We start from the raw sequence: 14,522 nt of genomic DNA, 5'->3' as shown, positions 1-14,522 counted from the left end.
CCACCCGCAGTGATAAACCTACCTCCACCCCCCTCTCCATCAGTGTTGTGCCTCATTTCCCTGGATGAGGATCTGAAAGCGCGGGAATGCCAGCCGCCACTCTGAAGATCGTGGCAGGCCCGCAAGATCCCAGATAAGTGCATGTTAATTTATTAATTTTATTCAATTGCATATATTAATGCAGGTCCCACTGCACAGTGGCAGGGAAGCCACCACGGGGCCTCGCTGCTGGCAGGAGGATTGGGCTGGGCCCTGCCAGCGTCAAAGTCATTCGGGGCCATCTTCAGGCATGAAGCATTCACAACAACTTAAATGAATTGATAGCATAAGAGAGAAATTAACAGGTTTGATCTATTAGCCATTAGGATGTGGTTGCAAAGTGACAAGGTTGGGAACTAAATATTCTAGGAAACTTAACTTTTAGAAGAGATAGGCAAAATGGAAAATGAGGAGAATAATAAAGGATGGAATAAAGACACTATCGAGAAGTGATCTTGGCTGAAAAAAAAATCAAGAAGTAGAATCAGTTTGGGTGGAGCTAGGAAATAGAAAGGGGCAGAAAACATTGGTGGGAGTTGTTTATAGGACCCGACAGTAGCAGTAGTGTACAGCGAGTGTAAATCAGGGAATTAAAGGCACATGTCATAAGGGTAATACAATAATCATGGGGACTTCAACCTACTTATAGACTGGGCAAACCAAATTTGCAGTGTGGAGGATAAGTTCATGGAATGCATACAAGATTCATTTCTAGATTAGTATGCTGAGGAACAGACGTGAACAGGCTATTTTGGACCTAATACTGCATAATGGAAAAGGGTTAATTACTAATCTTGTAGTAAAGGGGCCTCGAGGGAAGAGTGACCATAATATGAGAGAATTTTAAATTGTTTGAAAGTAACTTTAAGTTCAAAACTAGGGTCGTAAATCTAAACAAAGCAAACTACATAGGTACGAGGGATGAGTTGACTAAGTAGCTTGGGAAACTACATTTAAGGGTATAATGGTAGATGGGAAATGGTCAGCATTTAAAAAATTCATACATAATTTGCAACAAATATCCATTCCTTTAAAAGGCAGAAAAAATGCTCCAACCGTGGCTAACAAGAGGAGTTAAAAGATAGTATTGGATCAAAGGAAGAGGCTTATATAACATTGCCAAAGAGTAGTAAGCCTGAGGATTGGCAGCATTTTAGAACTCAGCAAAGGAAGACCAAGAAATTGATAAGGAAAGAAAAAAAGAGAATATGAGAGTAAACTAGCAAGAGATGGAATAAGATTGTAACTGATTTGATAGATATATACTGGCCGGCATGTTCCTGCCTCTAGGCTATTTTTAAATGTGCCCTTTTGGGGGAGTGGGAACAGCTACCTGACTGCAAGTGGTAGGTAGCCAATTAGGCATCATTAAGGGCTAATTAAGGCCACTCTGCCAATGCTGACTGGAATTTTCCAGTAGGCAGGCAGGCAGGTGGGTGGCCTCACCCCCCACCGAGGGTGAAACATGGCCCAGGAATGGAGGCAGCGTCCCGGCAGCTGAACAGGGGGACCAGCGCTCCATCTATCATTTTTGCGCAACCCCCACCCCCAACATAGCTGCGATTGTGAGTTGGCCACCTCTGCAGCCACAAGCTGCCATGTGGACGGGTTCCCCTTCTACAGTCACAGTCTGACAGTTGTGGCCAGATTTAATCTCAACTTTTAAAAATGTCTTCAGAGGGCACCACATCTTGCGGCGCCCTCTCCTGCATGCATCAGCAGCTCCCACCTCAGACGACAGGGCTGCTGATCTCTCGGGGATGCAGGGCCTCCTTTTGGCCCTTCTGCCTCGGGAGCCCGATTGTCATCCTGAATTGGACGGCAAGTGTGCTCCGTCATTAATTGGCTAGCTCATCAAAAATTGTGTTGGGTGCCAATGCAATGTGGGGTCGGAACCTAGAAATACACCCGTCGTCAGGGTCCTGACCCAGAACTATATTCCAGCCCTTTGTATCTGTCTGTCTTGTTGGTAGAAGACCATTCCAGATTTAATGGGGAACAAAGGGTCTAGCATGAATGAGGAACTTAAAGAAATTAGTATTAGTAAGGAAATAGTACTGGAAAAATTAATGAGACCAAGTGGTGACAGATCCCCTGGATGTGACGACCTGTATCATAGGGTTTTAAAAGTGGTAGCTGCAGAGATAGTGGATGCATTGGTTTTTATCTTCTAGAATTCCTAAGGATTGGAAAGGGTAACAAAAGTAACTCCACTATTAAAGAAAAGATAAAGAGAAAACGAGGAACTATAGACCAGTTTGCCTAACAGTCATAGGCAAAAACTCTAGAATCTATTATTAGGGATGTGGTAACAGGGCATTTAGAAAATCATAGTATGATCAAGCAGAGTCAACACAGATTTATGAAAGGGAAATTGTGTTTGACAAATCTTCAATTTTTGAGGATGTAACTAGTAAGATGGATAAGCAATATCAATGGATGTTGTGTATTTGGATTTTCAAAAAATGTTTGATAAAGGTGCTTTGATAAAGGTGCACAAGAGGTTATTACACGAAATTAAGACTCATGGGGCAATATATCGGCATGGATTGAGGATTGGTTAATGGACAGAAAAGAAGGAGAGAGTAGGAATAAACAGGACATTTCCAGGTTGGCAGCATGTAACTAGTGGGGTGCTTGGGCCTCAACTACTTACAATCTATATTAACAAGTTAGATAAGGGGACAGAGTGAAACATACCCAAGTTTGCCAATGATACAAAGCCAGGTGGGAAAATAAGCGGTGAGGAGGATGCAAAGAGGATATAGACAGGTTGGGTGAGTGGGCAAGATCATGGCAGATTGAATAAAATGTGGTGAAGCGTGAAGTTATCTACTTTAATAGAAAAATTAAAAATGCAGATTATGTTTTGAATCGTGAGAGACTGGGAGATGTTTGCAGTTAGAGGGATCTGGGTGACCTTACACATGAATCACAGGAAGTTAACATGTAGGTTTAGAAAGCAATTAGGAAGGCTGATGGTATGTTAGCTCTATTTGCTCTTGTACTGCAATCCCCTTGTAAAGAAGTCTTACTACAATTAGGGCATTGGTGAGTCCACACCTGGAGTTCAATGTGCCTAAGGAAGGACATAATTGCCCTAGAGGGAGTTCAACAAAGGTTCATTAGACTGTTTCTGGAATGAGGGGATTCTCCTATCAGGAGAGATTGAGTAGACTATGCCTATATTCCCTAGAATTTAGAAGAATGAACGGTGATCTGATTGAAATATATAAAATTCTGTAGGGGCTTGACAGGGCTGATTCTGAGAAAATGTGTCCCGGCTGGGAAATCTCTAACACAGAGCCACAGTCTCAGAATAAGCGGTTGGCCATTTAGGGCTCAGAGGCGCAGAAAGTTCTCCACGCAAAGGGTTGTGAATCTTTAGAATTCTCTATCCCAGAGTATGGTGAATGCTGAGTCATTGAGTATATTCAAGACAGAGCGGATAGATTTTTGGGTACTAAGGGAATTAAGGAATATGTGGATAGTGCAGGAAGGTGGAGTTCAGATAGATGATCAGCAATAATCCTGTTGAATGGTGGAACAGGCCCGCAGGACCAAATGGGCTACTCCTGCTATTTCTTATTTTCTTTACAAAGAGGCATATAAAGGGGAAAATGTCAGAAAAGAATAAAATTATACACTGAAAGATTTTGTTTTTTCCTTAGGCAGGAGAGAGAGAGATTAAACAGGTGGTGAACAATTAAACAATTCACTGGAGGAGGTGGCTCCATAAATGTCCCCTCCTCAATGATGGGGAGCCCAGCACATTAGTGCAAAAGATAAGCCTGAAGCATTTGTAATCTTCAGCCAGAAGTGCCGAGCTGATGATCCATCTTGGCCTCCTCCTGAAATCCCCAGCATCACAGATGCCAGACTTCAGCCAATTCGATTCACTCCGCATGATATCAAGAAACGACTGAAGGCACTGGATACTGCAAAGGCTATGGGCCCTGACAACATTCCGGCAATTGTACTAAAGACCTGTGCTCCAGAACATGCCATGCCCTTAGTCAAGCTGTTCCAGTACAGCTGCAACACTGGCATCTACCCAGCAATGTGGAAAATTGCCCAGGTATGTCCTGTATACAAAAAGCAGGACAAGTCCAACCCGGCCAATTACCACCCCATCAGTCTACTCTCGATCATCAGTAAAGTGATGGAAGGTGTCATTGACAGTGCTATCAAGCAGCACTTGCAACCTGCTCAGTGATGTTCAGTTTGGGTTCCACCAGGGCCACTCAGCTCCTGACCTCATTACAGCCTTGGTTCAAACATGGACAAAAGAGCTGAACTCAAGAGGCGAAATGACAGCGACTGCCCTTGACATCAAGGCAGCATTTGACCGAGTATGGCATCAAGAAGATAGCAAAACTGAAGTCAATGGGAATCAGGGGGAAAACTCTCTGCTGGTCGGAGTCATACCTAGTCCATAGGAAGATGGTTGTGGTTGTTGAAGGTCAATCATCTCAGCTTCAGGACATCACTGCAGGAGTTCCTCAGGGTAGTGTCCTCGGCTCAACAATCTTCAGCTGCTTCATCAATGACCTTCCTTCAATCATAAGGTCAGAAGTGGGGATGTTCGCTGATGATTGCACAATGTTCAGCACCATTCGTGACTCCTCAGATACTGAAACAGTCCATGCAGCAAGACCTGGACATTATCCAGGCTTGGGCTGATAGGTGGCAAGTAACATTCATGCCACACAAGTGCCAGGCCATGACCATCTCCAGCAAGAGAGAATCTAACCATCTCCCCTTGATATTCAATGGCATTACGATCACTGAATCCCCCACTATCACCATCCTGGGGGTTACCATTGACCAGAAACTGAACTGGAGTAGCCATATAAATACTGTTGCTACAAGAGGTCAGAGGCTAGGAATCCTGCGACGAATAACTCACCTCCTAACTCCTCAAGGTCTGTCCACCAACTACAAGGCACAAGTCAGGAGTGTGATGGAATATTCTCCACTTGCCTGGCTGCGTGCAGCTCCAACAACACTCAAGAAACTGAACACCATCCAGGACAAAGCAGCCCACCTGATTGGCACCCCGTCCACCACCTTCAACATTCACTCCCTCCACCACTGACGCACAGTGGCAGCAGTGTGTACCATCGACAAGTTGCGCTGCAGCAATGCACCAAGGCTCCTTAGACAGCACCTTCCAAACCCGTGACCTCTACCAACTAAAAGGACAAGGGCAGCAAATGCATGGGAACACCATCACCTGCAAGTTCCCCTCCAAGTCACACACCGTCCTGACTTGGAACTATATTGCCATTCCTTCACTGTCGCTGGGTCAAAATCCTGGAACTCCCTTCCCAACAGTACTGTGGGTGTACCTACCTCACATGGACTGCAGCGGTTCAAGAAGGCAGATCACCACCACCTTCTCAAGGGCAATTAGGGATGGGCAATAAATGCTGGCCTAGCCAGCAACGCCCACATTCCATGAATGAACTTTAAAAAAAGACAGGCTCAGTTTCTATATACACGCGTAATGACCTCAGTTAAAATATGAGATTTGAACACCCAAATCAAATTACTAAATGACACCATATTTCATGTTTTAAGATAACTAAACTAAAGAAAATCCCCATTAAATAAATAGTACTCTATAAGTAGCTGATATCCCAAATTACAAAGAAAGGTATTTTCTTTACTTATTAAAATACTTGAAAACCTCACACCACACTTCTTAATTACACAGTTCTCTTTGATGGCAAGATCTTTGCGGTTAAAGTCCCAAACTCCTCCCAGTTGCAATGGGTTGGATCTCCCAGACCTTTTCAAAAATCGATGTCCTCTTCGCTCACTTCCGACCTGATCTTCTACTTATCCACAAATGTCAACTTTCAGAACAGGTTCAAGTCTTCACAGCCTTTTTCTGTATCCGGCTTCCAAAAGTAGGTGTTTCTCCACCCCCTCTCTCTCTCTCCCTCTCTCGAGGTCACCACTGTTGGTTGTCTTTCTTACAGCCTGTCTGCCTTCAGATAACCTGTTAAACTTATCTGGAGTCAAAGTTCAATAGCTTATTGACCTGTTCCAACATGCAAAGTCCAGAAATCTGGTTTCACAGAGTCACCTGGGCCTTCCATTGTTCCCAGGTGTTAACAGCTGCTTGGTACATTTGCATCTTCAAAATCACTGACCCCTTGTTTATGATCCGAAAGTCTGGGAGGGCAAAACCCATTGTTCTTCAAGTGTTACCCCAGCAGTCTCTTTTTCTGAAAAAAAAGTGTCTTTGTTCTGTCTTGTCCTTTAGCAGAGTAGATGTGAGGTCATCTGACCTTCGAGATTCCATCTTAAACTTTTAAAAAATCTCAATTTTTAAAACAATCATGTTACAAAATCCAGCAATCATAACACGTATATAAAAAGCATTTACAGTTTCACAATAATGAATCTTCCACTTAGTTACTAAACAATGATAACTTCTTTAAAAAAGAGAAATAACTATGTTTTGTGCAGGATACGCCAGCCACCTTTTGCCTTTCCCTCTTGTTTTACCTACTCCAATATTGTCAAACAATAAGCAGTGGTAACAGGGCTACATTTGAAATGTTTAAAAAAAATTCAGAAGTTGATGCCACCCATATTTTATGTTGGTGTGGTCATGTGCACACTGTGTATTTAAGTTACAGTTTAATCATTCTAGGAAAACAATCTGATGTTGGTACACAATATGTACAGTAAATGGCAGTATTAAAAACAATCTGTAACAGAATGGAAGAATTGCAATGTTCCCTGTTTTATCTTTTGAAGACTGTGCAGCAGCCATACATTGAAACATTAGTTATATTTCATCAAGCATTACTCAAAACAGTTTACCTAAGTCATTGCATTATGTTCCATAGCACGGATACATTTATGCAAGAAATTTTGTAATGGGGAACAGCTGATTCTCAGAAGTTCATTTTTAGATTTATTTTATGGTGCTCATTTCATACCTCCCCAATACTGTAGTTCAGCTGGCGAGCCCTGACAATCATCTCCATTTGAAAGACATAGCCTTTTGACACACATTTTTCAACCAGTTTCTGCAGTACTTCTTTTTTGTATAATCTGTGAATACAAACACATTTAACCTATATTTAAATGCACTACTCAGAACAGAAACTGGAGAGAAAACAAAAGAACAAACTCCCATGCTTCCTCCAAGTTCTAATTCAAAACTAGAAACACCATCGCTTCAACTGGAAAAGTGCCATTCTGTAGCATGTATATCTTTCATCTCCAGAAGCAAAGGTACTGAGCAAATGATTCATAGGAAAATGAAATGCATGATATTAGACTGAGTCACCAAGGGCAGAAAGCTCAAAATCTTGATCTGAGTTAGCTGGTCTCAGCCAGGGCAGTGGCAGGACAGTGCAGTTTGTCCCTGGCTAGAAAAGGGAGGGAGAGAAATCAGCCAAGGTTCATTCCTCTGATCGCTTTCCACTGACCTCTTACTGGAAAGTGTTGAGGGTTCATGTGAAGGGCAGCTACAATACTTCGATGTTTCCAAATAGAACAACTTCAACAAAATACGAGGGGAAAGTGTGGGAAAACTGTTTATCATTACAAATACTGCAATATTAATGTATTGAGGAGATATAGAATCAAACAGTTCAAGTTGCTAACTAGTGCTGCAGCACAATAAAACATAAAAGTGCTGATACAAAGTCCAGTCCATTCTACCCACATCAGAAACCTATGGCTATATACAAGTGTCAGATGTATGTCAGCTAACTGTTCTGCAAGATCAGTGTGGTATAAAATTAATTTTAGAGTTAATCCGCCAATACTAATTACATTTATTAAAAAAGGTTAAGTTTTATTCTTCACCACTCTCCCAATACAGTAGGCACGATGTGCTTGATATGAAAATGCAACCTAATAGGAAGACTGTACTTGTGGCTGTGGTTTGATAACTATATAATCTTTAACAATGCCCCGAAGTTATAAAATTACACCCACACAAATGTAGATTAGCACAAGATATTAAACCACATTCTTACCTGAAGCTACCCGTCAAGTCTGAAGCACCTGGCCTCAATAATACCTGAGTGACAAAATTTGCTCCTCGGCTGCATTAAAAAAAAGGACTGAATAAATACAAACTGAAAACAAAGTGATGTAATTTCATTAACTGAGAATTTAGAGTCAATGCTTGTTTAAATTCCACACTTAGCAGCTGAATAAATTATTAGGATTTAAACATAAATCAGTGAAATAGATTAACTCATCGTAAAATGTGTATGTAAACATAATTAGTATTTTTTGGAAGGTGACAAAAGGAAGAAAAAGTGTAAAATCCATAAAATTAAAACACAAGTAAATTTGTACCTTATTTTAAACACTGATTACTTAGCTATTGCGCTAGTTTGCATTTGGTGCATCAGAGTAACTGCTGCACTAATAACGAGTCCATGACTTTTTGACTGAATTTTATTTCAACAAAAAAAAGTCAATCATTTCAACCAAATGAATTTTAATGCCGGTAACGGGGATCATTCCGCCCATCCAGTTTACTTCACAATTGAGAATTTTGTCTATCATCACAATATCATTACATATGAAGACAGCCATTCAGCCCATCCAGAAAAAGGTCAAAAGACCCACTCCCCCTGCACCACTGCAGTATCCAATTGTTTTTGATATTATATGGTTTTGCCTCTACTAATCCATCTGGAAATCTATTCCATGCATTAATACCAGTCCTAAAATTACATGTCCCTTTGTCCTGTTCTCATAATTTAAAGTATTTTTCAGATTTACCTTTTCCATACCCTTAACTATGTTAACTTCTGTAATCACTGTGAAGACCTCAGTGCTGAAAAGCGCAAGTCTTTCCAGTCTTTTCTCATAACTCAGACCTGACACCAGGTATCAGCCTCATGGCTCTTCTCTGCACTGCCTCTAGCACTCAAATGTCACAATGACAAGAAATGGATACAGTACTCAGCATGTGTTCTGAGCAATGCATTATTGTCTGATCATAATATCTACCGTTTGGACACATAGTTCAACATTCTACTGCCTCTGTTAATTGCTGCTCTGCATTAGTTGGACCCATTAAGCACTGCGCCTAAGACAAAAGCCTCTTTCATCTTCAGAAACAAATAATCTCTCTTCTATGCCCCAATGCTGTGCATTGCAATTAAGGGAAAGGGTATAAAAAGCGAGGCAAAGTAAGTTAACTTTGAAAGATAGGGTCAGGATTTGGTTTATCTGGGCAGAAGGGGAAATAGGTGTTAATTCTTTCTCATTAATAATTCCCTGCAGACTTGAAAAACAAGTGGTCATGCAGTTGTAACAAGGAAGATGTCTCTCAAGTACAATCTTAGTTGGTGTTTTTTAATCTCATCTTTCCCTCTAGACACTAAAGACTTTTGTTTCCCCAATGAAAATACACTAAACTCCCAATGCTTCTCTTCATTTCTAAACTTGGAACCACTCTTGCTCCTCAATGTAGTTTCATAAGCATGATATCTCATATTGAGTACAGTAATATATAGTTTCACAACATCAAAAGAACGTCAACTACCACACCCAAATCTTTTTCCTACTTCACGTATACTTATTAGAACAATACACATTACCTTAGACTTTTTAATATTAAATGCTTTCCAATATCAGTTTAAGGTCTAAATCGCTGATCTGCATTTTCTCACAGCATCCTGCTTTCCCACACAACTTTGTATCATTTACATTCATTCTACTTACAATATCCTCATTAAGGTTGTTAATATTATTCACAGCATCCTTCGTGGACTCTTGATGGTTGCAGCTGCCATACTTGAACAGCAGCCATTAACAATTACCCTCAGTTTTTATTTTCAATTTATAATCACCTTCTTGATTTTACAAGTTTTCAGTTTAACCATAATTTAATCGCGCACTTTCTGAACGTGAAGACGTATAATAACCGCAATATCACCCACCAACTTCACCACATCAAAAACATTTGTTGGGCACAATCTGCTTTTAAAATCCATTTTGGCTTGGATTTACTACCTGTATTATCATTTGCTGGTTTTGACTGTTTTTTGTTTATAATAAACACAACGTTTCTTCCATTATGGATATCAAGCTAAAAGGCCTTCAAGTTTAACATCGTATTTCTGATGCTTATTAAAGGGCTGTAAATAGTTATTTTTCACCGTGTGCCAATGAATTACTGTAAGTTCCCACAGCCGTTATCTTTGTTCCTGACTGATGTCATGCAGGCCCCCATCTGCCAAGAATGAGGAACATTGGTTTTGTCATATGAACATTGATTTTGAACTGTTGCTGGAGCAAGGAAATGACTTGAACAGATCAGCCATGGCTGAAAAAAACATTTGCATACTAACAGACAGTGCTTGTGCAGACAAAGAACAATTCCCTGACACATTCAACCCACAATGGATGTTGATCACCAGTGAGGGCTGGGGAAGTGCATTTGAGGGCTGGGGAAGTGCATTCCAGGGCCTGCTGGGGTGATGCAATCCACAGGGGCCAGGACTGGTTGGACCAGCTGGTCACATGACTAACTGGCTGTTCCAAGGTTTTTTGAACTAGCCACAGAGAGTTTGAACTAAGAAAGACCGTTTCCTCCTGGACGGAGAAGATCTCTCCTATCTGCTCCCATCTCTTTCTCTCAAGCCTCTGAATCCACTGAAGAAACATGAACCCCAAGGGAGAAAAGTCTCCTCGAGCGAACAAGGTTCAAGAATAATACTGGGCGCCACCGAAAAACAAGATCGACCTACAATCAAGGACTCTACAGTGAGCTCGAGGAACCGTAACAAAAACTCTTCAGATATTGCCTCAAACCTTTCCACTTTATTTTTCTTCTGCTCTTTTCTGTCTCTATTTGCATGCTAGCGTGGGTGCATCATGTATCTGTAGTCATCAACCGAATTAGAGTTTAAGATCAAGTTTAATAAATTTCAACTTTTCTTCTTTAAATCCAAGAAAACCTGTTTGTGCTGGTTTTTTTGCCTTAGAATTAGAAAGCAGTGAACAAGGATTCACCAAGGGGGAGCTAAAAGCACTTTTAAAAATTAAACCCTGTTACAGTAAGACCAGATGAAGGCTGAGAGGGACCCGTAGACCCCTTTCTCACCTGGTCATAACACTGACTATAAAAAGTATATATTCTGGAATGTTGCTTATAGGTTGAGCAGCAAAGATCCAAGAACAAATGCAACAGCAAGTCCAAGGAGGAGTAGCCGGCAAAGACCAAGGTCCAGAAAACACGAGGCTTGGAGAACAAGTGGAAAAGTTTTAACTGAGATAGTACGGATGATGAAAGACTCGGGAAAGTGGAGGGCTCGAGAGGGAGAGTGCAGATAGTTCAGCTCTGGAGGTAACTGTGAACTACATCTTCGAAGGCATGGGCACTGAAGCATCAACCATAATGATGGTTGAAAAGGAGCAGAAATTTTCTTTTTCTCATAGCTGGCTGGTTAAAACAAATCAATCAGAAAGTTGGGTGCTTGATCTAATAGATCAGTCTTCCATAAAATACAACAGAGCAATTTCAGGGCCAGACAAAAACTGACATCGAGTCAAAGGAGGATCTTTTAGGGCAGGTGATTAAAAGCTTGATCGAAGAGATAGATTTTAAAGAGGGTCTTAAAGGAGCAGCGAGGTGGAAAGATGGTGAGCTTTTAGAGAGGGTATACTACAGTGTGGGGCCTAGACAGCTAAATGCACAGCTGCCAACAGTGGGGCAAAGGAGGTGAAGAATTCACAAGAGACCAGAGTTGGAAGAAAAAATCTTGTAGGGCTGGAGGATGTTGGTGATGCAAAGAGGTCATGGAGGGGTTTGAATACAAAGATGAAGATTTTAAAAATCAAGCTGTTTGTAGGCTGGAAGCCAAGAAAAGTCAGGGAGCACAGAGGTGATGGGTAAGCGGGACTTGATCCGGGTTAGGATACAGACAACAGAGTTTTAAAGGAGCTCAATTTTATGGAGGCTGGGAAATGTGAGGTGGCCAGGACAGGGTTGGAATAGTCCAGCATGAAGGTAACAAATAGAAAAGACTTGCATTTATATCATGTCTTTCACAACACAGGATGTCTCAAAGTGTTTTACAGCCAATAGCGTACTTTTTTTGAAGTATAATCACTGTTGTAATGTAGGACGTGTAGCAGCCAATTTGTGCACAGCAAACTCCAAAAAACAGTAATGTGATAATGACCAGATAACCTGTTTTTGTAGTGTTGATTGAGGGATAAATATTAGCCAGTACACCGAGGATAACTCCCCTACTCTTCTTTGAAATAGTGTCACGGGAACTTCTATGTCCACCTGACAGGAAAGACGGGGCTTCGGTTTAATGTCTCATTTAAAAGATGGCACCTCTGACAGTGCAGCACTCCTTCAGTACTGCATTGTAGGGTCAGCTTAATTTTTATGCTCAAGTCCTGAAGTAGGACTAGAACCCACAATCTTCTGACTCAGAGACAACAGTACTACTAGCTGAGCCACAGTCACACCATCCAAAAGCATGGATGAGAATTTCAGCAGATGAGTTGAGATTGAGTTGAGACAGGGGTGGGAATGCATAATGTTACAGAAGTGCAAGTAGGTGGTCTTTGAGATAGAATAGATCAGCTCATGATTAAACAGGATGCAAGGCTGCCAACAGTTTGGTTCTGCCTGACAGTGGTCAAGGAGCAGTATGGAATCGATGTCAAGGAAACAAAGTTTGTAGAAGGTGATGCAGACAATGACTATGGTCTTCTCAATGTTTAACCGCGCACAGTTCTGGTCTCCATACTATAAAAATGATAGAGTAGGTGCAAAATTATTTATAATAACTGAGAGGTTATAACCATCAGGAAAGGCTGAACAGGCTAGGGCTCTTTTCTCTAGAAAATAGAAGGTTGATAGGGCCTAGACAGAAGTCTTTAAAATTATGAAAGGATTTGATGGGGTACATGTAGAAAAGATGTTTCCACATTAGGGGAGAGCAAAATTAAGGATCATAAATGTGAGACAGTCACTAATAAGACCAATAGGGTATTTCAGCAGAAAGTTCTTTACCCAAAGAATGGTTAGAATGCTGAACTCATTACCACAAGGAGTAGTTGAAGTAAGTAGCATAGATGAATTGAAGGAGCAGATGGATAAACACAGAAGGGAGAAAAGAATAAGTTATGTTGATAGGAGGGGACTGTGCAGAGCAATAGTACCTGCACTGAGCAGTTGGACCAAATGGCCTGTTTCTGTGCTGTACATCCCATGTAAAATCCATCTGAAACAATCAACAATGTGGTCATCTTGATTATACAACACTGGAGAAGGGAAGAGTGGGGCATGGTCCGCCAACTGATAATCCTAACAGAAGAAATGTAACTGCAACAACTCAGAAGAACATCAGCATTGTTACACACATCTTCAGGGTTACTACATTTGTATGGGCATACTATACAGTTTATTCAGGAGTCCTCCCTTGACCCATGTCACTTCCAGTTTTGAGTAGCTGAGGTTGATCAAAAGCAGAACTGAAACAGAAGACACCGCAGCTATTTTCTGAACTGCTGGGATCAAAAACTAATATAAAAGTCAATTATGAGAATGATCTTCTAACTAAGTTGCAATGGTGCTTTATTAGTGCTGCAATCATTCTTTTAGGTAGGAGTCCATAGTATTTATGATGTGTGCTTCAAACCTGATTAGTTTTCTTCTCAGATCCCAGCCAAATACTCCTCCGTCTCCTCTATAGCGGGTGCCAGACACTACATCATAATTTCCTTCCTTTTGTTTTCTGTAATATTTTTGAAATAATAGAATAACTTCAGGTTTCTGAAGCAGAAAGCTAGTAAAGTAATTCTATAGAAAATGCATTTGTAGCTTTTCATTTCAAACTTCCCATTAGCTATTGCCTTTACTTCCCCAAAAAAGTACTTTCTCGTTGTACTGAAACACAATGAATGCATTTAAGTGTTTTAGATGTGAAAAGAATCATTTGAAATGTATTTTCAGTGTATAACTTACATATTAATAACTAAATGGGTGAAGAATTTCATTTAAAGCAGATTTTCAACTTAAAGCAGAAGAAAGGGCAACCATATTTTTCTAACTTGTTCGTAACGCTTGACTTAATTTGAAAAGTATGTGACTACACCTACTTCCAGAAACTGTCAAGTTATAGCATGATAAAACAAAGTCCTATATCCAAAGCAATCCATTAATCACTCCACACAAAACAAAAAGAAGCATTTGATGATCCAGGGAACTCAATTAAGATATCAAAATAAATCAACATATGGAAATTAATCCAAATCTATTGCAAAATGTAACTTTCAAAGTATTATAAAGCTGCCTTGTTACATGTATGATGTGAAAACACCCTCACTGCATTTTGAAATAGAACAGCACAGGTAACTCATCCAGAAAACTATTAAAAGCAAATCTCTTTTGATTTTAATATTAATGCATTGAAACATGTAGCATTTGAGAATTTAACAAGTTATCCCCCCCGCAGGAGCGGGTT

The 14,522-nt window shown here is 40.7% G+C and overlaps 1 protein-coding gene across 2 annotated transcripts in view; it reads right to left on the bottom strand.

The window, feature by feature from the left end:
• The window catches only part of dpm1 (dolichyl-phosphate mannosyltransferase subunit 1, catalytic), a 77,587-nt gene that overhangs the window by 4,359 nt on the left and 58,706 nt on the right, over positions 1 to 14,522 (bottom strand). Inside the window, exons 6-8 of one of the 2 annotated variants that reach the window (XM_068048169.1) lie at positions 13,698 to 13,793; positions 8,049 to 8,117; positions 6,999 to 7,113 (exon numbers count right to left, since the gene is read on the bottom strand). In XM_068048169.1, coding sequence (XP_067904270.1) covers positions 6,999 to 7,113; positions 8,049 to 8,117; positions 13,698 to 13,793 — 280 coding nt within the window. The remainder of the gene's footprint in view (positions 1 to 6,998; positions 7,114 to 8,048; positions 8,118 to 13,697; positions 13,794 to 14,522) is intronic. The other variant, XM_068048171.1, reaches the window with a different exon arrangement.

This window comes from Heterodontus francisci, chromosome 16 (genome assembly GCF_036365525.1).
Source record: "Heterodontus francisci isolate sHetFra1 chromosome 16, sHetFra1.hap1, whole genome shotgun sequence".
NCBI lineage: Eukaryota > Metazoa > Chordata > Chondrichthyes > Heterodontiformes > Heterodontidae > Heterodontus > Heterodontus francisci.
Note: the sequence above shows the minus strand (reverse complement) of the source record. Positions and strands in the feature narration are given on the sequence as shown.